General features: G+C 37.3%; 1 protein-coding gene across 1 annotated transcript in view; it reads left to right on the top strand.

Moving 5' to 3' along the window:
• The window catches only part of LOC107190028 (cysteine-rich secretory protein 3-like), a 94,210-nt gene extending 75,373 nt beyond the window's left edge, over nt 1–18,837 (top strand). The window contains exons 4-7 of the mRNA XM_015578744.1: nt 90–226; nt 6,972–7,117; nt 9,810–10,016; nt 18,579–18,837. Of these exons, the coding sequence (XP_015434230.1) occupies nt 90–226; nt 6,972–7,117; nt 9,810–10,016; nt 18,579–18,837 (749 nt within the window). The remainder of the gene's footprint in view (nt 1–89; nt 227–6,971; nt 7,118–9,809; nt 10,017–18,578) is intronic.
• Nucleotides 18,838–26,559: the final 7,722 nt, after the last annotated feature.

Here is a 26,559-nt window from a genome sequence, read left to right as displayed (position 1 = left end):
AGAGGTGGATCGAGGACTTTTATTGACAACGAATATATCGGTTATCGAGACGTTGTTGAGAGAAAAACCGTGTTCGCCTCTGCTTTCAGCGCCCCGGCTGTACGGCGAGAGGGTGCCCGTCAAGTTAATCAGGACGAGCAGCAGCAAGGTCCGGCAGAAGATCGTCGATACCCACAATTACTTTCGTAGCCAGGTGAAACCGCCGGCCGCCAACATGCTGGTGATGGTGAGTGCTTTAACGATCCGTTCCCATTAAGTTCTGAACCTGTTCACTTGGGGGCAGGACTAGTTAACTTGTCATTTGTACGTAACTGCTTTTAACCCTTTAACGTCCAGACCCTTGGATCGTTATATTAAAATTATGAGACTGATATAAGTGTGTCTCACGAACTCTGGTCATTTGAATATCTTGGTTATTTTAAACAATACGAGAAAATGTTAGTTACAGTAGTTGTAGGGTTTATGAAACTACATAATATGGTATAAATGGTATTCTTGTAAGTGGAGGCGTAGAGAAGATATAGAGTTTGTTTTTTTAAATGGAATGTCCAATGTTTTATGCTCGATTTTGATAGATTGGTGTATTCTGAGTACAAAAGTTGCTGAGATATTTGACTTTTTTCTATTCGCTGTTTGTTTATAATATATTTGACGTAGTGAGCATAACGTTGAATACGTTCCATAATGGAAGTAGTACAATGAAAAATGGCATTAGACGGTTTTAAAATGTTAAAATGTTTAGGATCGAAAGGGTTAAGTCAGACTCTAACATAAACTTCATAATATCTTATTCACGTTTTTAGTATCAGTTATTTTTTAATAAAAGAAAAGCTCGAGCAATAAGACCGCACTTAACGGTGTTTCCAATTCAAAAACTGCAATTCAATAATGGCGTTTTCTTCGTCAGCCAGCAACTATATTGTGTCACTTGTTCGAAAAGTGGTTAGCATCTCGGCACGAAGTTAAATAAAATCCGAAGTGTTACTCCAAGAAGTGTCCGATTTCGCGTGGAATGACCCAACTGTGGTAAAAGTAAAGATGTTATCAAATGGTAAGAATAAAAAATGGCATTAGACGGTTTTAAAATGTTAAAATGTTCTTGTGAATCGTTTACACGTCGCCTAATATACACAAAAATATTTTCTTATCATATTTTAAATAATTCAGGATCGAAAGGGTTCAGTCAGACTCGAACATAAACTTCATAATATCTTATTCACGTTTTTAGTATCAGTTATTTTTTAATAAAAGAAAAGCTCGAGCAATAAGACCGCATTTAACGGTGTTTCCAATTCAATAATGGTGTTTTCTTCGTCAGCTAGCAACTACATTGTGTCACTTGTTCGCAAAGGGGTTAGCATCTCGGCACGAAGTTAATGCGAAATTATATAACAACGTCAGGGTTCGTCGAACCGGAATGTGATTTCGCGAGATCGAAGGGGACCCAGCTCTCTTGCACCGATGAAATAGTTATCCGATCTGATCGCCGTGAATGCGTCACGGGTTCATAACCCTGAAAGGTGGATGATGCGGATCGTCCGTGGGCCGTTTCAACCCCTTAACCGAGCTTTTTTCACCCCCTTTGAAGTTCGATCGATTTCACTCGGATTCCACGGCGAAATCCCGCGACGGCGGATAACGTCGGTAATTCTCGCGCTATATCCCCCAGATGAAATCGTCCCCGGGATATTCTTTGGTCTTCTTTCTATGGAGATTACGTTCGATTGCGTTTAATGTGATCGGTTCTCACTGGAGATTCCCATTCTGGCGATGGGTAACGTCTGTACGCATTCCTTTCTTTTCTTTTTTTTGTCATTGTTACTTGACTACTTGACACGTGCGCTGTACAGGGTGTCCGATTATATAAAAAAAGACATGTAAACTACTGGAGAACTATCCACTGTGTGAAGAAAGTAGTGGTTTCAAGGGGGACATAATTTGGTGGAATTAGTTTTTTTGTTGATGGTCAGGTTGAGGTCATATGGAAGTGACATACGTTTTTTTTAAATGGAATAATATAGTTTTAGATACAGTAGTCGATCCGTTACGGCATTCTGTACAAAAAAAGTATTAAACTATTTATGTAGGAAAGTCATTAGGTTCGGAGAAAATTTAGTCTCGATATTGCAAAGTGATAATAGTAAGTAGGCATGTCGTGCACCTTTCCTGAAATGACAGTCGTTTTGCAATATATATTGAGATTAAAATATCTCCAACACTAATGATAATTCGACAAAATGTGGTGAACAGTTTTTATAAGGAATGCTGAGACGGATCGATTGCTGTATTAAGAACTATATGATTCTATTTAAAAAAAACGTATGTCACCTCCATGTGATTTCTACCTGGACATTTACAAAAAAAACTAATTACAGCAGATTATGTACCTCTTAAAATTATTCAATTCTTGTCTAAACCATTTTTTTATTCAGTGGATAATTTTCCAGTAGTTTGCATGTTTCGTTTACAATCGGACACCCTGTATATTCCCTTTCATGGTAATTATAAAACATATAGTTACAATCCCAAAATCGTCAATTTATGCAGGGGCTTTAATAATTTAATCACTGTAGGTGCTTCCGAACGTGTCTGACTAGTATGTCTGACATCAACTGACTAATTCTACTTGGAATTACTGTAGACAGTATGTATTACGTTATTACCTGTTTTTCACTGATCTAATTTTCTTAATTTAAAATATATATAAATTACAAGCGAAAACCAATGATATACTACTGTCAATGATTATAAATGACATACTATACACGAATAACAAGATACTTAACGGGAGATTCTAGTGTAACAAATTTAAAAAATAAATTTTTCGTTTGCACAAATCAAAATTACATTTCTAAAATATACTCGCAGCGCATAAAAACTCGACACGATTGTGCACTTCTGTAATAAATAATAGAAAAATGTTATCAGTAATTTAAGAATGTCTCCGTATATCCGAAGATAGTTTATTCCCATATTATCAATACTTTCCTCAAGAAAAATTCATAAAAAATCACTTGCTGTTACACTAAAATCTCCCCTCAAGACCTTGTGCCCCAGTTGGATGTTTTAACTCGATTTCCTAAAAAAATACGTACGTGCAGTGAGTGCATAAAATTCACCGTTCAATTATTATTCTTTCGTTTCTCCGGAATTTTCCAGCCGAGTGTATCGTTGCATATTATTACTTCTGTCGTCTGTATCGATCTCCCGTTAAGCATTCCCTAGTTTTCGTTAATGGTCCGAGCGTGTTTGGAATTACTCTCGCGCAATGAGCGCTATCGGGTCGCAGGATTTCCCAGAGCCTCTCCAACGGCGAAAAGAAACTGGAAACCGATGGGTTTTATCGCGAGAATGGAAATTACTTTCGGATCATGTTTATCCCGGTGAAACTGGCATTAAACTTTACGCACGAACTGCAGTTTACATAATCAGAATGCCGGAACTATTTTACCTATAAACAATGTCGTTTCCCTGTCCCCCCCTCACGATTTTATAGCCCGGTTTTGGTAATACACTAGAAGTTTCGCTTGGACATATTTCGATGCTGTATGTACCCGAGTAGACGCCTGGACCTCGTGGATCCTGTGAAACGTCTCTTCCTGAATTTAATAAATTCATAATTAACCCTCGCATGGTGGTTCATATATACCCGAGTTTTTAAAAGCGCCATCTAACTAATGAACCTATGAATCGTATTTAAACTAGGAGTTATTGATATTAAGTCATATAAAAAAGCAGGTTATCTTGAATGATTGCGTTCGAACATAATGCATAAAACGTAGGAAGTATTAGGGGTCTAAACGGACCCCAGCACTGCTGCTGTACGAGCATTAAAAACGTTCCTTTCTGAGAGTTAACTGGTATACAATGTGTGTCCCAAAAGTAATGAGAATGACGTTCGAGGAAATCCTTTTATTCCAAAGAATAAACTATTAGGTTTGATCATTTTCAAAGTAAGTCCCTTGCGACTGAACGCAACGATTCCAACGAAGCTGCCATTCTTCGTAGCAGTGGATGTAGTCTTCGTGTCAGAGGCGTAATTGTAACACCATCGCATTTAATCAAAATTAACGTGTAGGATGAATAGCTTTCGAAAAAATTCCAGCGTTTTTCCGCGAGAATTCTGCCGCTTTCGGCGCAGCTCGCGCGTGTATTCGACGTCGACATAATTTCCCACCGTTCGCTCCGCGCCGGTTACGAAATTTCGATGCGCGGCTACGTCTCCGTGAGGAGATGAATTTAATGGATGGATTCTGCGCGCGCTCGGGCGATACCCGTATACATTTTTATGAGACCGTTTAAAATGCAACTTCTCCCGCCCACAGTATCGGTGCTGGTTAAATTTCGATTTTTTTTTTTTTCGTGTACGACGTCCGTGTAAACAAGTTAACAGCGGAAACGTTGTCTCACCTTTCATCTTCAATAATTAACGATCGTTGACTCGAAGGTGAATATCGTGCAGGAAAAATGATTTTCTTTTTTATTACATTTACCAATGAGATAACATATTAGATATATTAATAAGTTATCCACTATATTTTGTCAAATGCAATAGTTATTTTCGAGGAAATTGGAACAGTTTATGCTGTTTCAGTGGTATTTGTCCTTATTTTTTAATGTTCGTCGCCATTTTGAATGGAGAGGAGGGTAGAAAGATATTTTAAATTTAAATTGTGGGACAAGTTTATTAAAAAGGTATAGTGGATTCCTTATTGGAACGTTTCATATGTATTCCATATGTAGTGTAAAGTTTCGAGTTTTCGTGGCTGGGTGATCAACGACTAATTTACTTATTTATTTATTATTAATATTATCTCAATTATTCATTAATTTCATTATTTATTCACTACTAAAATTATCTCAATTACATATTAATTTACTCGTTTATTTACTATTACAAAACAGTATATCTACACAAGATAATTTCTCAAATGAATTTGTTCAGTACCACAGTGATCTACTCAACAATACGATAGCTATTCACGTACACCGTATACAGTAACAATATGTATAGAAATTTTTACTTTTTCCAAAAAAGTCGATAATCTCGACCAGAGTTCATTTCAACGATAACGCAAACGCTCGATGTTCATAACCGATGAACATTTTATAACCAAAAATAATGCACCTCTGTCTTCGTGTGTGTAAAATGTACCGGAATTCTTCTCCTGCGTGGATTTTTATATAAAATTCATCCGATTCACGGGGCGTTTAAAAACACCGTTTCGCAATCGAGCGATAATATTTTCGATGTTTTAACGAGAAAAGCTTTTTCTGGTTAAGGGGTTAAATGTTGTGCTTCCATCCCCATTCATTCAGTCCCCTCTTCGTCCCCCTCTTCTCTCTTCAGTCCACTCTTCTCTATTTTCTCTCGTGCTTCACCTGCCTCGTATTTTCCTCCTCCATCTCCTATCTCTGTTTGTTCGTCTTTCACTTCTCACCAACTCCATTTCAACCACTGTTCTTTTGTTCTTCGCGCCCTCTTCAAGACGATCGTAACGCTGAAAGTGAAATTGCGAATAATACGCGCGACGACGACGGGTTCGAGACGACTTTAATAGGTGGCCCCGTCGTCCGAAATGTCCGTTTAATACCGGCTAAGTTGAACCGTTTCACTTGAGAATTAGATTTCACGGCTGATTATTAATCGCACCGGTGTTTCTATTAACGTCGTGCCCCGCCTCTGGAACGCGATGTAATTATTTAAACAGCCCTCCCGGGACAATTAGGCTAATTGCATCCGGTTAAGCGTCCGTTTCCCGACTTCACCGGGCTCTTTCTTCTTTTTCGGCCGTGTTTCGAAGAATTTTTCGCCTGGAAACTGTCCTGCCGAGCGATTTATTTTGGAGAACTCGTGAAATGCTCTTGATGCACTTTTTTAGGTGTGTCTGGTATCGAACTGGTGTCTATTTTTCCTTCTTTTGTGGGATATTTGTAATTTTGGGGGATGAAACATCCCTTCTGGATTTAAAATTTTTATTGTGTGAGGAGCAAGTGTGGCGGTTCGTGTGTTGTGATTGAGTCGTTGATGAAGACTGTAGATTATGGACCAGATACTTGACTAACAGTTTTTATAATTATTTAAACAATATAAAGGTCAGATAAGTAAGGGAATTTCGATGAACTGAATATTCTAATTGTTTGGGAACTTCGTAGGTCTGTAGGGGTTCTTAATAGAAGCATCATGTAATTTTCTTCTGCTACTTTCTGGTCTTTAGGTTGGAAAGACCGCTTAGGGTTAAAGAAAGAAAACATCCTATAACGTTAATGTGCGATGTACTATATTCTTGTTTATCTTGAAAACCATAACAGATATACAAAAAGTATTGAAACGAAAACTTAATGGCTTTTTATGTTTTCTCATACTATGGAATGCAATTATTAAAAATTTGTTGTTTAAATAAATAAACAACTATGCAAATTGAAAAAAAGTATGTTACACAGTTTTATAGAGTATAAAAAACCTTTAAATTTTCATCGCGTTAATTTTCTTATATTTACTATAGTTCTCAAAATATCAGGGAAAAAGGAAGCCACATATTAACCTTTAAGAGGTGTTTTCACCCTGAAGAACAAAAAAGTAGCAGAAAAAATTGACTGGTACTTTTGTTGTGGCTTCCCACAAACCTTCAAAGTTTAACAAAAAAATCAGAATTTTCGGGTTACCGCAGTTTCCTTGTAATAAAGTCATTAACAATACTTTTATCAAAAGCTGTCTGTGGACGTTTACAGACGTTCTAGAGTAATTTGTAATATCAATCATCATCAAGACAGAAATCCAATAGAAATTTGTTTAAGAAAATGAGGTAGAAAGTTTGTTAGAGTCGATTGAATATTTTATTCTGAATAAAAACGAAGAGACACTTTTTTTTAAAGAAAGTGTCTGTTAACCGGAGCGATTTTGATTCAATTACTGTGTAATTTCGTATCGATTAATAGCCCCATTAATTCTAACGAAATTGTGGTTTCAGAAATGGCATCCCGGCCTGGCCAAAGCGGCGCAGAGGTGGGCCAATCAATGTCTCGGCCTGGTTCACGATAACGCGACCGGGCTATATTTAGACGGTTTCGGGCAGAGCGGACAGAACATCTTCATTACCACAGGACGAACACTTTGGTAGGCAATTATTAAATTGAATTACTATTTAAACGTTCTCCAGTTTAATGGGTTACAGTGGCAATACATTTTCTATTATTAACTTACGAACTATGAAATGTATGTTTACTTTTATGTTGGATCTTTCACTGTTGTTCTGATAACAATAATTCATAACGTCAATCTTTAATTACTTCCAAGAGCGAAACATTTTCTCTTTTCAATAAACACATCCCACCACAGTTTTCTTTATCTACTGTCCACGGAGAATTAATTCACATTTTTCCCCCAAAAATTAAATTCTGTTAGAATCTACACCCATTAGACACTGCTCGAACGAAATTTCGCCAGAATTCGCGTGTTCCGTTTACACTTTTTCCAAGGCACGATAATCGAGTTACGTTCGGATTTACGTCGATGAATCATCTTTTCAGCGATTCACGCGCAATAGATCCCCCAAGGTACGTTACTGGCTGCAAAGGGATGATTGTTCCGCGGTGGCCGACTCGACCGCGGCATTCTGGCGCACGGTGTGTCGAATTCCGGCTGGCAGGTATCGCGGGAACGCGTGGAAGCGTCGAATCACGGTTGAATTGAGCCGGCGTCACGCCTCAATTAATCGAAATTTTTCGTCCTTCCCATGTGGCACCGGTTATTTGTAAAAGAATTCGATGGGAACCAGATTTTTCGATTCTTTTTGAAATCGTGGACCGTTGCGAGCTTGCAAGGAAATTTTATGGATGATCGGTTATTTTGTAGATTAAAGGAACAGCTGGTGTTAATTTACAGGTTTAAGCAACTGAGAATTTTATAGGTGAATCTGCTGTGCTGTTTGAATTAATTTTAAACAGATTTAGAAGGTTAATTAGGTTAGCTGTTAAATTGTGTTTGGTATCTTTTTTTTTTTTTACATTTTCTGTAAATCCCTGAGAATCTGCGGTTAATATTGCTTCTTGGCGTTTGTAGGAAAGAAAGTACATATTTTTCTATGGTAGAGCTTCTACTCTGAAGCAATAGAGTTTTCGGTAATGTATATTTATTGAGAGGGGTTATTACTAGACTGCCGATGTTTATGCGTTTATTGCATTTCTACATTGTCAAGGCATAGCAAAATAAAGATTTTAGTAAGATTAAGTACTCTTCAGACAAAAACAGATCATTAATACACGCAAAAAAACGTTTCAGACAAAAATTGATTACTTTTTTGCGTAGGTTAATGATCTGTTAAAAAAAATATAGGTATTGATTTACAAAAACAAAGCTGACTTTCAAATGACTTTTAAAATATTCACCAGACTAAAAATAAATAATGTCATTCTCTTTCCCCCTCAAAACAAACATTTGGATAAAATACTTTGTAATGAAATATTTTGTTTTTATGTTATTTCCGTATGTCAACTTAAATGCTACACCCTTCATAATTGGTAATAGTATTTGTAATCAGTATTTTGTTGTGATATCATCACTAGGTACACAATTTTGACAGTCAACGTATTAATAACCGAATGAAAACACTTTAGGTTAATAGACAAATTAGTTAGTCGATAGATTAATAGGCATTAACAGATCAAATCGTTGCCACTATTCGCTACAATCACAGTACCAACCCCGAACGGTGTTCTTATAAAGAGGGACCATTGTATATCAAGATGAAAATACTGCAAGTGACATTTCACACGATTTCTAAAGTGCCATGAATTATATATGAAAAGTATTGTCATACCTTTAAACGTTATTGAACAGTTCTGTCGTCCACTCTCCGCGAGTCGAAGACCACGGTGTCTCTCAGTGGAGAAGCCTGTTATTGTCCCGACGTGAAACTTTCGAACGATTCCAAGTTACAATACGCGGCTATTGTTCTATTCCCGTCTAACGATAAGTTGTGCGTCCGTGCTCGTTGCTCTCCTTCGGGAGCCACCTGTTGACGTCCACCGAACAATCGTCGCTGATGTCACTTCCGCGTCTTCCTGTGCCGCGAACAATACCCACGTAGCTATAAAAGCAACCGCCGTTGCCTTTTTCAATGGATTCCATTCGGTTCGTTCGTGTCTGAACTATTTTTAGGTTGTATTAACTTAATTATATTAACCCTTATATTAACTTAATTATATTAACCTTTATATTACCTTAATTATAGTAAACCTTATATTATCTTAATTATATTAACCCCCGCAACGGGAGATAACTGCTAAAAATTTTGGATTTTATTATAATTGAAAAAGATATTATTGAATCATAATAATTCCTATGTAAAGCGTTATCAATTTCCATGCGCGATCGGCTCTCCCCCGCGCAGTATGAAAGCGTCTATCAATCTACGTATAATATTGCAATTCGAATCTCGAAAACGGACACATATTTCATGTAAATTTATTTCAGTTGGACAGGTTCCGATCTATTGAAATCCAAATAACTGTCCTTCGTGTATCAAGTATTCATTCTATGGAAGTGTGCCATGAGGAGCACAAAATTATAGGAAGGAAATAAATGTTTCCTCATATGGAAGGAATAAATATATCCTTCTTCCTAATAGATACCAACCTAAAGCGTAATAAGACACTAAAAAAAAGGCTTAAAGAAAATGAATAATATTTATATTTATATTTTTTTTTGATATTGTCACCACGAGTCTGACTCGATGTTGTAAGGCAAGGGGTTAAAACACGTTCACCCTAACATGTCTAACGAACCTGGACCGTATTTACATTTCCAGGAACTTCCCGATCAGAATGTGGTACATGGAGTACAAAGACTACAAATACGGTGACGAAGAGTCGAACGATCTCCACGAGATCGGTCACTACACGCAGATCGCGTGGGCGACGTCGCACCTGGTTGGCTGCGGTGTCAGCCATTGTACCGGTGGCAAGGGTCCTCTTGGCAAGGATTTCTTCATGTACGTGTGCAACTACGCCCCAAGGTGAGTACCGATTAGGTTCTTAAAGTAGCAAACCAAATAAAAAAAACATGTGTACAGTAAATCATCGATGAGTGTTCAAAGGCTTGAACATTAAATATTTCATAAACTACCGTCCATATGTGCCTGAAACGAATGTCATTGGCTTCAGAATTCCATGCTCTATAACTGTGTTAAATCTCATTAAGAAGTCAACGTTACACCTCTCATTGTCAGTGCCGAGGAGCCCTCGAACACTCATCCAGGATTTACTGTTTCACACACGAATTTTCACGAACGGAATTCCCCAATTCTCCCGTCCCATTAGATCGCCGTTTGTTTTCCTTTACGATGGAAGACCCCGTTTTATGGCGGTTCGCGCGAGAACTTCAGGAGATAGAGAAAACGGTTTGAACGGAGAATAACAATCGCGATGCCAGTTTTCGGATGGTTTCCTTACCATTGAAACGTGCAGCAGCGCACGTTCTCTACGGGTTTCGTACGGCTGGGAACACTTCACTGCGCTGGGCTGCTTTAATCCTGTTGCCGTGCGGTTTTACGTTCTTACCGGACGGAATGTTTTCTCGATCTCTGGTTACGAAGTCTCGGTTATAACTTCGAATGTGGCTGACGTGTGTGCAGACTGTGAACGTTACGATGGTGGATATGAAATTTGATGTTTCATTCGGTTAGATTCATGGGTGTATGCATAGGGTAACACCTGAGAATTCTATACAGGGTGTCCCAAAATAGCTTCGACTTTCGAAAATAAGGGGTTGCTGGGATTATTTGAAACAACTTTTTCCTTAGCAAAAATGTTATTCGAGGCTTTGTTAACGAGATATTAACGAAAAACTCTGACCAATCAGAGTACGAGTCTGCCGGCCGAGCTTTGCTCTGCGATTGGTAGCCAACGCTACCGCAGGAAATCGGTCGGTAGACTCGCGCTCTGATTGGTCGGGGTTTTTCATTAATATCTCGTTAACAAAGCCTCGGATAACATTTTTGTTAAGGAAAAAGTTGTTTCAGATCATCCCAGGAAATCATTTCCGGGAGTCGAAGCTATTTTGGGACACCCTGTATGTACGGGTAACCCTGCTTATAACACTGTGGTTAGGTTCTTAAAAATTTCCGGGTTAAGAGAATTTGTTTTATATGACACTAAAAACTGCGTATATTAGATACAAGAAACAGGGTTAGGTTCTGAAAATAAAATTGTGCTATTCGACACAATTCAATTGTGAAACATTAGCATATTTTTATAATTCAATTTAAAATGTGTTGAATCTTCTTTTTCAAAATAAAAAGGTGTTGTAGGTCGTTAAATTTGTCTTGATATGCACTATAATGTTGCATTACAAAAAGCAGATGTTGATGTGCAAAAAATATGACTCTGGAAATTTAGAAAAACGATCTTGAGAGAAAAAAAAAGTCATGATTCACAATATTCGTCATTTTGAATCAAATAACTTTGTCTTGGCACAATTTTTTATATCGCTGCACGCAACGAAGATATTAACGGGCTAACTGCATTTGTCTACTATAGTAGACGCATATTTTATCACTTTAGTAACAATATTTGGAACATTTCTTGCCGATTGGCAGTAGAATACGTCTTGAAATTACATTTATACATTAGAAAAACGGTGTTACTGCTACAACTAGATTGTTATTTATCATGAGGGAGCACAATGTTTCTAAAAAAAATGCGTTTAATGTTTTAAGTAGTCTTAAAATGACTATTCATTCCTGATTTTAAGAAAAAAAAAAATTTATACAAAATACCATAAAGATGTGAGTGAGTTACAGAATCCGAGGTTAATGAAACACCCTGTATAAAAGATCGAGTTTAGAAGATCAGTTCGATTGAGACTAAGAAGTGTCATTTTAACATTCTAAATATACTGTTCGTCATCCACGTTATAAAATCAATAGTAATACTTCCACCTTGTTAAAAAAAAAACAGGGCAACCTACTGGTTTCTTTGATGCTTATTCTACTTAAATGGTGAAAAGCGTAGTTACGACTGTGAAAAGGCCACTTGTCTGGTAACTGGAAGGTTGCACAAAGCGGATAGCTAAAGCAAACGCGTATTACAATGCGTACCGGTAATAATACACTGGTCTATGGGCGTATATACAAGCTGTACAGCTTGTGTACATGCATTACCTTCGAGGCTCTCTTGTGACCGTTCATCCGTGCTCGCGTATCCCGCGTACCCGTCCACTTTCATCTCGGAGTTTCTGCTATTTTCGGCGGTTTTCGTGGTTTAGTTATTTCACAAATATCCAGACGAGGGTAGTTGTATATTCATTTTGTTTACGGGGGCCGCTTGTGCTCGTTTAATTTGGCTGGCTTCCAATTTAAATTCGAAGAACGTCTTAAAATGTTTGTTTTTGATTGGAACATAATGATTTTTTTATATAAATCCTTGGACGGCTCTCAGTAATTAAATTAGAATGTTCGAAGAGTTAATTAAACGGTAAACTGTAAATTTTTGGTAATTCATTGGTTTAATGTTTATCGAAATAACTTTCAGCCGTAATCAAATGACTGAAGGGTAGTTAGTTTTTTACAACTTTGACACTATAATATAATACCTGCCATACTACGATTTTCTCATTTCTGACTAAGTCAACTAAAGCCTTACAAATTTTCAGCTGTAATCAAATGACGTAAGATAAAAGTTCAGTGGCTCCCAGACTATAACATGCATTAAACAAAATTTAGTTTTGCAGGTTTGGCTGACTATGTTTGTTATATGAAACGAGCGCCGTCATCCCTGCGGTGGTAGTTTGTTTTTTAAATCCTCACAATTCGATCATTTGTATCAACCTGACGATTTTCCCGTAGATCATTGCGCGTGCACCACTCGAGTCTGGCTCTTCCATGGAGATTTATAGCGGCGGCTAATTATAGTCGAAGAGTTCGCTGCAGGAATCACGGGATTCGCGTGCTCGGACCGGAAGACCGCCGTGGGGGGAAGCATAATCCGGAAAATTGCGGCCGAGAAACAAATTTATGATGGTACTCGACGTCGGACCGCGCGGGCGGAAGGGGAAGGAAGACGGGGGCGCGTAATTTAAATTCTCCTCGTTCCTTGTTCTTTTTTTCCGTCTTTCTTTTTTTTTTTTTTTTTTTTTTTTTTTTTTTTCGTTCAACGTCGGTATCGCGTCGAGGAAATATTACGGGCGCGTACACACGCGCGGTATAGAGATAAATAGAGGCGGTGGACAGGACCGGAAATGAAATTACTGCGATATTAAAATGGAGGGAAGAAAATTTCGATTACGTCGAATCGATGGATCGAATGAGACGTGTCCGCAGGATTCCGTGAAGAAGAAGCGAATACCTTTATGACCTTTATGCCTGGAGTGAAAATGCGCCTTAATCTGTTAATTGGACGTGACCAGTTGGATCTTCGTTAGGAAACTTCTTTATCGCTGGTGAGACGAGTTAGCACGTTGAATGCTGGACGACTGTCGTGTGTTTCAGTCAGAGATGGGCAAATTCATTATCTAGTGTAATAAAAAGGGCAGCAGAAATAAAGTTTTCAACACACTTTTTGCACAAAGATTAATATATATTTGTTTGACAGATTCGTTCATCAGATGTTTGTCTGAGTTTATATATAATATCACAATCGAAGGTTCGAGAATTCTCCAGATCTTGTAGTACCATGAAAAGAGCTACATATACACTCGCCTCTATTCAAATGATCTGGTGAATTCCAGAAAATTCCTTGCACTAGATAAAGAGTTTCGAATAACGAATAGAAGATAAAAAAAAGTATTTCGCCATTTTTAATTAGTTACATTTGGAAATTCCAATTTTTAGAATAAAACAATATTATTTTTTAAATGAGTAGACACTTGGCAAACAATTATTTATTTTTAATAATTGTTTAAACGTGACGGTGACGATCTTAAATACTGCTGTTTTTCACAATATATTATTCGAATGAAATTGTGCCCAACTCTGGTTTCAGTTACAACGTCGAAGTGAGATCTTCGATGTACGAAATCTACAGGGTGTTTCGTTTATCTTGGAGTCCTTAATATCTTCGTTAATTTTACCGACACGAAACACTGTACCAGGACAGAGTTATTTGGTGGTCTCGGAGACGGGTCTGAATATTTATTTCACCATCGGCACCCCGTGAAGAATTTCAGGAGCTCTAGTATTTGAGTACCTTCAATTGACAGACGTAATAGTGAGCAACGTTCACTTGATTATCGAAAGTTTTGCGAATTAGTCGCTGTCGAACTATCCATGTCTGAATACGAGTTAATAATAATTTTTAAAAAAGAAAGAATTCCAAATGAAAGGTTCCAAATGAACAACGAAGTCCCCGTTTCCCAAAGGGTTGAAAGAAACTCGTCAATATTCCGGGAAATCGATGGTGCGAATGGGAGGACACGAAGTATCGTGGAACACTGAAATAGAAAACGCGACATGAAACGATCGAGATGGGGGCGAAAAGAAAATCGTGGAACAGAGAGGATTAATTAGAACGAGCCGGGGAAGACGAGTGCATTATGAAGGAAGAAAAAAACGAAGGGGGGGAAATGACACGGTGATAAAGCATGCAAGAATGAGCGCGGCCGGCCAGAGAATCGAGGGATAAAAGAACGGACGAGTGGAACCTGACAATTAGAGTACGGCAAATAGAACAAATGGCAGACAGAGGATTAAAGAGGCCTCGAAAGGCCGGATAAAAAGATGAGACTGCGACACAGAGAATTGTAGAGATGAATGGCGGAGAAAAGAGAGTGTACCACTGAAGCGAGCGACTGGTAACCACTTCAATAACCATACGTACACGGTGACGCGAAATGAGCGTAACGAAATTTGGAAGATATTCTCTCGATCTCTGAAAGAATAAAATTCCTAATGAACTGGGGTTAGAAACGAGATTCATTCGAAATCGATACATAAACGAATAAGCAAGAATTTATTTCGAATGTAAAATTTCAATTTTTAATGCTTTTTTAAATACTGTTTTGTTGTAACAAATAATTCAGAAGAAATTACATTTTTTTTTTGGCTACATCATACATACCTCGTATCGTGACTAGACTTTGGATGTTTATGCGTTTATAGGATCTCTTAATATTTTAACGCCTAGACGCTTAAATCGTTATTTCCAAATTATGATACACAGGGTGAATCACGAATCGTTATCAGTAGAGATTAATCTGTTATTGGCAGTCTGATCGAAAATGTTTTTATCAGGTATAGCATGGTTTCGAGAGAGCTTTAACGTGATTGTAGTACATTTTTTGTCGACTCTTTTTTTTCATGATTTTTCAAGGTCACCTTCAATTTTTTGCAAATACAACTGTAACTTTTTTACGCCTATCTGTTAGAGGATTTCAAGACGAATTCGGTAAATATCATAACATAACTTTTACCTTAATTTTTTAATTATATATATTATATTAATTATTATATAAAAGAACAATAAATTAATAAAATTGACAACAAATTTGCTATAAACACGTTAAAGCTCTCTTGAAACCATGCTATACCTGATGAAAACATTTTCCATCGGACTGCTAATCACAGAGTAATCTCTACTGATCACGATTCGTGGTTCACCCTGTATATATATATATTTAATTATTTATTTATTTATTTATTTTGGCTTCACAGAGACCTATAGGCTATAAATGCATGAAGTCCGCAGTCTCTTATTAAAGTTTAATGCCATTTGTGTTATTATTAACACTTTGAAGCCTCTGGTACAGGAAATAAAATTCTGTCCACTTTTCGGTTTCACCTTAAAAATGTCTAATTTGCATAAACTTCCGGGGACCGGTCATAACAGTCGTGTATATGGACGAAAATTGGACGGGAAAAGGAGAAAGCTAGGATGCGTGAAATATAGAAAAAGAGGGGAGGGGGAACCGTGATAAAACGACGGAACGAGTCGTCGAGAATATCAGATTGGGGACAATGGATCTTTTCGAACGGATTTAATACTCGATTCGAAGGCGGGCGACTGCTGGTCCCATAAAATCGCGCAGTCGCTGCCATGAATCGCGGGTGCTCGGTACGTCTGGGAGTATTTCGTGGAGAATTTTCGAGCGTTACGCGATCTTTCTCGCGTAGTTTCGGGGTCAATGTTGATATATCGCGGGACTTAATCGTCGTCGGGAGTCCTTGAAGCTTGGAAAAGTTCCTGAACAAAGAGAGACAAGAATGGAAGACCCAGACGTCTTGACTCTACTCGTGCGAGCGTTTAAACGACGCGAGCTGTAATGCCAGAAACTTGACCGGGCTTTTCGTGAAATTTTACTACGAATTTCGCGTAAAACTCCCACACATTTTTAGACGTTTAAGAGAATTAGCAGACATTGATTTCAAATCCCTTGTCTACTTTCATGGGCGTAGCCAGGGGGGGGGTGGGGGCAAAAATATTAACACATCAACTGCCACAGTGAAAAAGACTGTACGTAGCCAGACACACTTTATTTTGTTTTTAAAGTCACAAATCGTTGAAACTGTATCCGTTTTGTTAATAGAAACTGTTGCTCGTGTTTCAAATTATATTGCAATATTAAATATTATGCAAAAATGTTGTAACTTTAGGATGGGCGGGGGAGGGCGGCAAAATTAATTTTTTTTTCTTGTAGGGTGGGGCAAAAGCCACTTTTTTCCGTCCAGGGGGGTGGTAAGTGCTGCCCCCCTGCCCCCTGGCTACGCCCATGTCTACTTTAACCCTCGTGGACTGTTCAAGAAATTGTCATAAACCATAAATTGTCTTAGCATATAGGAATTCAAATTATTCAGTACTGGACTTAACTTTTTTAACACTAGAACTACAGATAATAAATGTATGTCTGTTTCCATCGAATCGATAAACACGACAAACTTTTAAATATATAAAAAAATGATAAATTAACTAATTCCTCCGTTTATGTATTACGATGAAAATTACAAAAGATCAGAGATAATGTATTTTTCTAACGTTTCGACCGTCGTTGTAAGAATATACTAACCAAGTCATTTTGCCTGATTCGGTAGTTCTAGCGTCAATATAAAAGCGATAATATTCAAATGTAACACAAAAAAAAGGGACAAATTATGTTTGTCTTGAAAATAATTCAAGGTTAAAAACAATTCATTAAGAAATTCATCGATACAGGAATCGTTTTCGTCGATTGCGTCGCAAATGATTTCGTCGTGTGGAATAATTCTGTTTCGCGGGGGGACGTTTAATTCTTTAAATTCGAGTCACAATTCGCCCCGCAGAGAGTAATAAGTAAACCATGTCACGCGTCCAGCCATATTTTTTCCTTCCGTGCCCGGAGGCGCGATCTCGTAATTAATTTCACGAATACACCAGGGTCCGGCCATTTGAATCCAAAACACCGTGCGATGATTGCGGTTGGGACGACTCACGAAAAATACTCTAAATGTAAATTAATTGTATCCGCGGCTACAGTTTGGGAATTCGTTTAAGACTTTGCTCCTGTGCGTTTCGGTGATGCGATGAAAAGGGGAAGTCAAGTCGATTAGAAGAAGGTATAATGGACGAAGTTTTACAGTTTTCTGCAATTTAGAGATTTCTATGTGGGAAAAGCGTGTACGTAAAGGAGGCAGAGTAATTAATATTGCAACCTGCAACACCTCAGGCGCAGTAAAAATGTAGTTATGAAATAGATCTACTTGACTTGTAAATCGTTTTATTATATTACTCAACTAAATTTTAGTATCGATAAAGGATAAGTTACTAAATTACTCGCCACTCGACTAAATTACTGGACGTCTCTGAACGAGCCTTAAGTAACATTCGGATAACAGAGGAGAACAGTGAATCTGTTGCCAGAGACTTAAGAGTTGATTTTGAGTAATTTCATGCTCCTGATCCTGAATATGCCATTATATTTTCTTGATTGGCACTAGTTTTTGAGATCTACATACATGTCTTAAATATTTATGCAAAATAAGGAAAGAAAATGAATTAATTTTATTTACAAAATGCTACAAGAAGAGACAGGATAATTACATAGAAAGTATTAGAAAGTTATGAAAAAAAAATACACAAAAACAAAATAAAATCACTAATTTTATTCTTTACTTTGGAAATCATTAACCCAAAAGTAAACAAATTTCACAAGACGGTTTTGAAAGAAGGTTAGGTAACAAAAAAGCAAAAGTAGCTAAAAAATCGCCACAAACGTTAAATTTCAACAGTTCCGATTACTTTGAAAATCACAGCCAATTTAGTTAACCCTCGGAGTACGAACGTTTTTCATGTTCGTAAAGACAGTGGTGTCTGGATCCGTTTGAAACCCTGTGCTTGCTTCTTTTTAAACAAACTTTCGACCGCAATTATTAAGAAACACCTGTTATATTTATATGACACTATTTTTTAAATTTATATTTTAAACACTCGGGTCCGAACGGACTCGGTCACCGTACTCCGAGAGTTAAACCGAAAACGTAACGCGGCATAAGGATCCTCGAGTACTCTGAAACCGATCCGTGACAAAAATTTTTCTTTCGTTCTCCAGTGTAATATCGATGTTCCCCTGTAACTCGGGACAAGAAATTGACTCGTGAACGAACCTTTTGCAGCGGCAACTACAAGGGTCACTTGGGCCATCCGTACGTGGCTGGGAAACCGTGCAGCATGTGCAAGGACCATTGCTCGCGCAACAAGCTCTGCACGAACGCCTGCTACTACACCGATCTATGGTCGAACTGCGCCGAATTGGTAAGGACGTTTCGCGAATGGGTCTGCGAGACGAACACAAAAGAGGGACGGGAACGACGGAAGTTTTGCGGCGCCACTTGCAACTGCAAGGACAAGATCTACTATCGTCACGGGCAGTGAAGAAACGCGATCGGTGCCGATGACCCCGTAATTCCTTCGCGGATCGCACATCGGCCACGTCGGGATCTATCGTCTCTCGTGGCCGAAGTCACGGATATTGAAAGGTACGAGATCATTTTTAAAGATTTAAAAAATCGTGGTGGTACACCACACGGAGGTAACTTCTGGGTGCTCGCCGATCGCTGTCCTATCGTAGATCATATCTTGTAGATCCATCGATGAACAAAGGGAAACCGGAAACGGTTTAACGAGACGATCTTCGGTCACGTAGCTCTGTTAACCATCGTGTACTTTTTCTCATGTGTTTTCACAGTTTAATTTTTAATCGTACTATTTTCTTGTAGAAATTTTTCGATAGTGTCACCTCTGTATACCACTTCTTCTTTTCCTTCGAACCTACTAGATTCTTCAATAGAGAAAAAAAATCTGTCGTTACATGAAATTTCAGTAAATTAATCCGTAAAAAATTCTATATTTCCATAAACATCTACAGTCTAATTATTATTATACGATGCAATTATTTTTAATCAGTTATCACTAATAGTATTATCAACAGTACAACAGTATTATCACAATCGGCTACGTGGCCAGGAGAAGGTTTCCCTTTGCTCGACAATCGTTTTTCGACTACGTCGCCTTGGATAATCGGCGACAATAACAACAACAAAAACAAAATGTCTATTTTTTTGCGAACGCCCCTCGTGGCTCGCCTTTCGGAACCGTTGCTTTCGGCGTGCCGCGAGAGGTTGCGAAGAAAACGAAAGACGGAGCCCTGTCGCTTCGAGTATCGGGGCGGAATCCTTTTAATATTTGTAAACAATAAGGGTGTCTATGTAAATGTGCATGCGGTTGTGTACATACGTTATACGTGTGAGGGAGGATAATTGGACGGGAGGCGTTTCTCGGCGTTGTTTAATTCGTCGTCGTTTGATTCTGAACGCTCACGAGCCGTCAATAAAGACGATCCCACCTTCGTGTACGGTGACCGAGTCTGTCTTGACCCCTGCAAAAGCCTTGAAAAGTTTGATCCCATTTTAAGGTAGATTTCTTTCCGTCGCATTTACTTTGCATTATAGTGATCAGTTTTCTGTTAAAAGTGAGGCAAAATGTTATAAACGTATGCTATTAATTTAATATTTTTTACTTAACATTAGAACTACCAAAGAAGTTGAAATGACTGGTTCGTAAAGTCTTATAAAAATGATGAAAATTTCGTAAAAGTGTATTTGCAGAAATTCTTCGTAACTTTTATTGCAATATATACGTGAAGAAGTTCGTTAGTTTATCGATTTGCAATATTTTCAACAATATTTCCATCTTCAGTAGTTCTAGTGTTAAAAATGGCAACACTACATTTGTACAGATTTTTTTTATATAATAGCAGCCTTTGAAAATTGAAATTTTGATGAACATTTTTCTACGAACTAAATGTTCAAATACATATATTAATACTCTTTCCAAAATAAATTTAATTCTTTCCTAAAAATGTTGTCAAACTGACCACTCTGCGTGTGTTTCTTTTTTTTGTTGGTAAATATTATTGTTGCAGAAGGTATACTGTAGGAGTAATAAGTTTGCAAATTGCAGAATAACATTTTGTTGCGAGTTATTGATAATTGTTTATATTTTGAGATGATCCATCGTACAAGGAAATATCTTTTTAGCAATTCTTCCTTTTGGTGTGTCAGAATATTACCTTTGTTGGTCAGAGATCAGTTGCTAACACCTCGTTTCGTTGCTAGCATAAACAGTTCAGCCACTGTGGGAGTTATCGATCTGAACTTGGCGGGTCTTCGATAACCCAGCCTTTGTTGACCGAGGGTTACTTTACCTGCTTCATTAAATTCGGAATTTTTGTCTTCAATGCTTCATACTGCCATGTACACAATACCTGATTTTTCTAAGTTAATTCACGAGTGTGACAGCTTTTAATAACATTTTGCAAGTGAATAAAATTCAGTATTGGTTTTATACGATAATATAGTATAAACAAATATAGTATATGTGACGTGGAATATTTTCTTGGTCTTCTTTTGCATCATCTTCAATTCTAGCTTCATTATACCAACTTAACGTCGCTTTTTCTATCACTTCTCTTCGTCTCCCTCATTTAAAAAAATATTACTATGTTTTTTTTTTTCATTTGTGGGAAAGAAGCACATTACCGATAATTTGTCCTTTTATCAAAAGAAGGTTTATTCTTTTTCATTTTATATTTCGCTTTGACAATTAAAGTAAATTTAGTATGGGTGGGTGATATACGTATGACTGGTAATGTATATTCCTTTCAATTTGTAATTGAGATTTATAAAAATGGCGATATTGGATTGAATCAAATGCGAACTCAGATTTTATTGACGGTGTCGTGTGCTGCCTAAACCTGGGACTAAAATGTATAAATGTAAGAGGAAGCTCTGTCTAAAACGTGTCTAGAAACGTAAGTTCTAAGATAGTCAGTGTATGCACAAAAATTATTACGCTGGACTATTTCCTCGTGATGTTCACTGGAAATTATTCGGATCGCTTACGAATGCATACACACGAGACAGACACAGTAATTCCTTTTTATGGACATAAAAATGTCATAAAATCCTACAGTGGCAAAAAATGAGAAATTATTATATGTACTAACTAGGGCAGTATTAAAAAATATGAATTTCAGGATTGACGCAAATGTCTTACTCGTTATCCTTTTATAATATTTTTATAAAGTGAAGAAATATTCCGTAGTTGCATAACAAATGGTCCTTTTAGTTAATTATTAGATTTGTTTTCGCAAATACATACTTTTTTAAGCTTTTTCAAAATATGTCAATACATTCAAAATATTGCAAAAGTATTCGTTAAATTTCTTCATAGACGCAGCAATTTCCAAATTACAGGCTGAATACGTAATCCAATTTTAAAAATCCTTCACTATTGATTAAAACAATAATTCCAGACCCTACATTTTGTATACTAACACATTACTTTCTCCCTCTCCTAAGTGTATATAACATATCTTTATTCAATTCACGAGAATCTACTTTGTATATTAAACTTTATTTGTCATATTACCGTGAACAGTGAATCTCCAATTAATGCTCAAAACTCGGGACCACTTTGGAACAGTTATCGTAAAGGGGCACAATTTTTGCATCTCATAAATTTCGGGTCGAGTCTCGAGAACTCGCTCAACAAAACTTAAAAGCCTGCGTATTACTGAGACAACACTAAGGAAACGATGAAAGTTCTTTTTTATTTTCGATCTTTTGTTAATGAAAATTTGAGTGAAGCCATTACTCGGTTGACTGGTTCCAAGGGGTGTCCCCCAAGAGTGGAAATGAAACAGAAGCATTTATCGTACAGATCTTTCCGAGCATTTATCGAGACTATTTACTGTACCTCTCAAATTTATTTTCTATATTAACAAAAACATGAAAGATCTACTTTTATCAAACATAATAATTTATTACCAACTCTGTTCCAATGTAAATTTAGCATTTCTGTTAAATTTTCTAGACAATATTAAGTATACGTATGTCTGTATCAATCGAAAAATGAGAACAATAATCTCCATTAAATGTGAATGCATTCGTGAGTGCTCGACACGTGAGAAGTAAATATGGATTTTTCGAGCGAAACATTGTTTGTAATATCGTCTGGTGTGATGTCGTAACTTAAAATCTTTAATCCCGGAGACGCATTGAATTACCTTTCTAGGTCTTGTCTGTTCGGTGCGTTCCAGAGGTAATATTTTTCATCGTGTTTTACCGTGTTTCGATTTCGTGATTGTAACACGGACCTGAATGAGAGAGGGCCCGGTGTAAGGTGTGAATGGTCTATATTAAGTAGCTTTTTGGCTTTTGACAGTCGAGTCAAAGAAGAATCTTCAGAGGAAAGAATGTGCGAGCAGAGAATGTATACAATATAATAGTGTATAGAAGTAGCCTGTAAGGTGTATACATATAATGAACGACGTTAAATAAGAACAATTATATGCAACACGTGACGTAAAGTTGTGAATAATAGGAGACACTTAATCCTGTTAAGTATTAGTTAAGAGGTTAATGTTACACGTAACCATGTAATATGCCGTGTTAACGCAACTTCGAGCGAAACGTTGTAAGCTGTCGTACTTTGTTCACTTACCGAAATAAAGATTCTGTAAATATTAATCGTCGCTTTTAATACAATTAACGCGACCGAAAGTTTCTTACTTTATCTTCGATCGCAGAATTTTCGTTTCTCTTTCTTGCATGACACTTCTTTAATTAATTTCTAGCACGGTTTCCTCTTCGATTCATTGTTTTTTTTTTACCGTCAACATTTCGATAGACAAATATAGTTAATCTTTCGGATTGTTTCTCCTCACAACTTTTCGTTTTACAGAGATTCTTTTTTTTTGACTTTCACACCTTATACAGATGTCCCTGAAAATGTTGGATATTTTTGAAGGATCGATAATGTACAGGGCGCAAACGCAATGGTGGCACAACGGGACAACAGTGGTTTCTCGGAAAAAAGGTAAATGAAAAACTTTAAATAAATCTCTCTATTCAAAGCGTCGATTTCGCGAAAATCGACTTTGAAAATTCATCTGGTATACATAAACACAGAACATAGAAACGGTTAGCAATGAACAGACTTGTTAGTTGAATCCTATTCAATAAACCCTAAACTATATTCTGAGTCATTTTCCCGAAAATAAAGTAATGTAATTATTGTTCTTATTGCTGTTATTGTTGTTGACGAGTTATTTCTGTTGTGATTATTTTTATTGCTACCGCTGGTACTGTTGTTATCCTTACGTTTCACAAGGAATGTAATTTATTATAATTATCTCAATGTAGAAATATCACTTGATCCCTTTAAACTAATTGCAAAACTTGCAAAACGTTGACATAATTTTTTCAAAGGGATGCAATTAACACCTGAAAGTCGCAACAGCAAGAACTTTATGAAAAAGAATATTCCTGCAACGCAATTCTATCTCTAATTTTATTCTCTGAAACAGTCTCGAATAACGTAGAATATTTTCTCGGTCCTTTTTTGCATCTACAGCTTTAGCTTCATCGCGTCAGATAGTAGCTCGGCTACCACCGCCATCAACGTCGCCCTTTTTATCGTTCCTTCTCCTCTCCCTCTCATAGGCTCATCTCTAAATAGCTACTCCTTCAACGTGTATTCCCTTCCATTACTCTCAGCACAGCTACAATTTATTCCAAAAAATAATACTTGTAGCAGCTTTGTATACAAGCTCCGCGTAAAAGCCCTCGTGGTGGTCGGACGCAAGCGGCTTTACGGTTCAACTGGTGAGTTTCATTTATAGTGACTTTTTAGGACGCACTGTTACTGAGTGCTCAGAGATGATGCCGTAGCACAGGGTTTATTTTTCGACGTGAAATATATAATTTTAGATATATAATTTCCGTTACGACAAACAGTTTTTCGGATAACTGGATCAGCAGAACCGAAGTTGTAAATATATCTTCTGAAACGACTAAAAGTTGGAAAATTTGGGAAAATTGACATTTGAAAGGCGAATCAAATATTCTTAAATGCGATATATTTCGATTGAAATAAACATTTGAGTGACATCTATTTCTTCTTGCGTTTGCGCCCATTTAACTTCATCGAGGTTATCGTTTTCTTCGACAAGAATAGATGGAATAATATCGTCGTCGACTATAATTTATTATTTGGTGTCAGTTATTCCGGAATGTAATTGAAATTTCCAAATCGAGTAAATTGTTACTTTGAAATCACTTAATAGTAGAAGATAATATGTTTACTTGTGCTTCACCTAACATTTAGGCACAACCTATTAAAATAATTCTTTTATAAAAGATTCGTGATTTTACAGTCTATGTTCTGATGATTGATATTTGAGGGGATAGAAGTTCCGATAATGGACGTTCAACTGCAGCGCAGTGCAGACCATTTATTTAAACTTATTAATACTCTATTAACAAAAGTTGTTCAGTATAGAAGATGCTATAATATGGCAGTAATAATTTGTTTGCATGAGGAGGAATTTCGAAAATTTCAAGGTCACCTTCATTTTTTAAATAAAATTATATATTTCTTTTATGCGTTAGCTGAAGCAGTTCGACATTTTCTGTAAAAAAAAGTATTAATCCGTATATTCGAAAAATGATTAGTTAAGGAGATATGTGATGTCATTGCCGACCATTTCTCTTTGAAATTACAGTCGACTTTTAGGAAAACTAACTGTTCCTATGAAAAAATTGTATTACGCGTTTTTTATTTATTTTTACGGATGGAATCACCTGCTACCCACTTACATTATGATTTCGAGCGTACCTCGTGTAATATACTACCTGCGATTCATTACCCTTTCCACCAAGCTAACTAGAAAGTCTTAAACAACTGAAAGATGACGGGAACTTCGAAAGTGTTGATCCCTGAACCCTTATCTTCCAGCGTAGTAATGAACGTAAGGATACCCTTAAGTAGTTCACGTTTCATTTAATATAATATTCCGCTCCGTAAGAAGGTTAGGTAAGCCGAGATTCCCGAGCACACGTGGACGCGCAACTTTGCCAATAAATCAGATTTACTGTTATGGGGGCTTTGGGGGTGGGAATTAATACGCGGGCTCCTATCTTTGCGACGTGCTTAATGGTTCACCGCTATTTATCCGTTGGTGGGGAGGGCGGTGGAGGGTGGGCCGAATGGATTAAGTGGAGTTTTACGTCGTACAAATCGATTGGATTTCGAATCGTACAGATAAAGAAAGGAATGAGCTATCGAAATGATGCAAGATGTTGCGTGAATTTTAATTTTCCACTTCTGTCTTAGAATTAAAAAACGCTTATACCAATGACTATCACCCAAATATTAAACTAAAAAACTTACCAAATCGTTGAATTATGATCGACATTATTTTCTATGATCTTTATATTATCTAAACCGTTACATTTTATTGTATTACTAGCTCAAATAACACAATTACAGCATTTTCTTTAATACCTTGTTTTCCTTTTCGCCGATAACAAAGTCGTCAATTTTACTCTTCCAATCAACTAAAAATATTCACCATTTTATATAAATTAATGGAAACGGGAAATTAAATACTGCTTTCCCAACGTATGAATTCCAGTTTTAATTGTATGCAGAATCTTCTTTATGTATAACTTCACAACGTTTATTTGTTATTTTAATTAAAACAGTCCAGGATGATAGTAATTCTGTAGATGGCAGTGAATGGGTCCTTTTACCCTACAACTGCTGTACGAGTGGACGCGAAAACCCCCCGTGGAACCCCGTAGGATCCCCATGGGGGATAAGTGCACGGAATCCCAGCAATAAATCAACCGTCCGACCACTTCACTTTGTTTGAGCGTTTAAAACGCGGCCGGGGTATGTTGTTTGCGAATCAACTGCGGATCCCACTTCGTCCTGGACAAAGATTGAAGCCCGTCGCTCTGTCTCTTTCCCACTGTTGCTACGAGTTCGGATGGTATGGTTGCCACGCGTACTGGTTCCAGGATTGAATTCGGCTCGAATTGTAGATCGCGCATGTCCGTCTTCCTAGCACCGATGCCCCAGTTAATTACGATCACTCCGTCAATTTTAAATGAACACTCGGCCGTGAAGGTTTCCTAGCCTGGTTGAATTTGTCTGGGAACATTTTGCTTCTCCTGGCACAGCGTCTGCTTCGTTTATTTTCCTCGATTTTGGCCTTCGTTCCCTTTGACCGAATGAGAAAATGTACCG

This window comes from Dufourea novaeangliae, unplaced genomic scaffold (assembly GCF_001272555.1).
Source record: "Dufourea novaeangliae isolate 0120121106 unplaced genomic scaffold, ASM127255v1 scaffold172, whole genome shotgun sequence".
Lineage (NCBI taxonomy): Eukaryota > Metazoa > Arthropoda > Insecta > Hymenoptera > Halictidae > Dufourea > Dufourea novaeangliae.
Note: the sequence above shows the minus strand (reverse complement) of the source record. Positions and strands in the feature narration are given on the sequence as shown.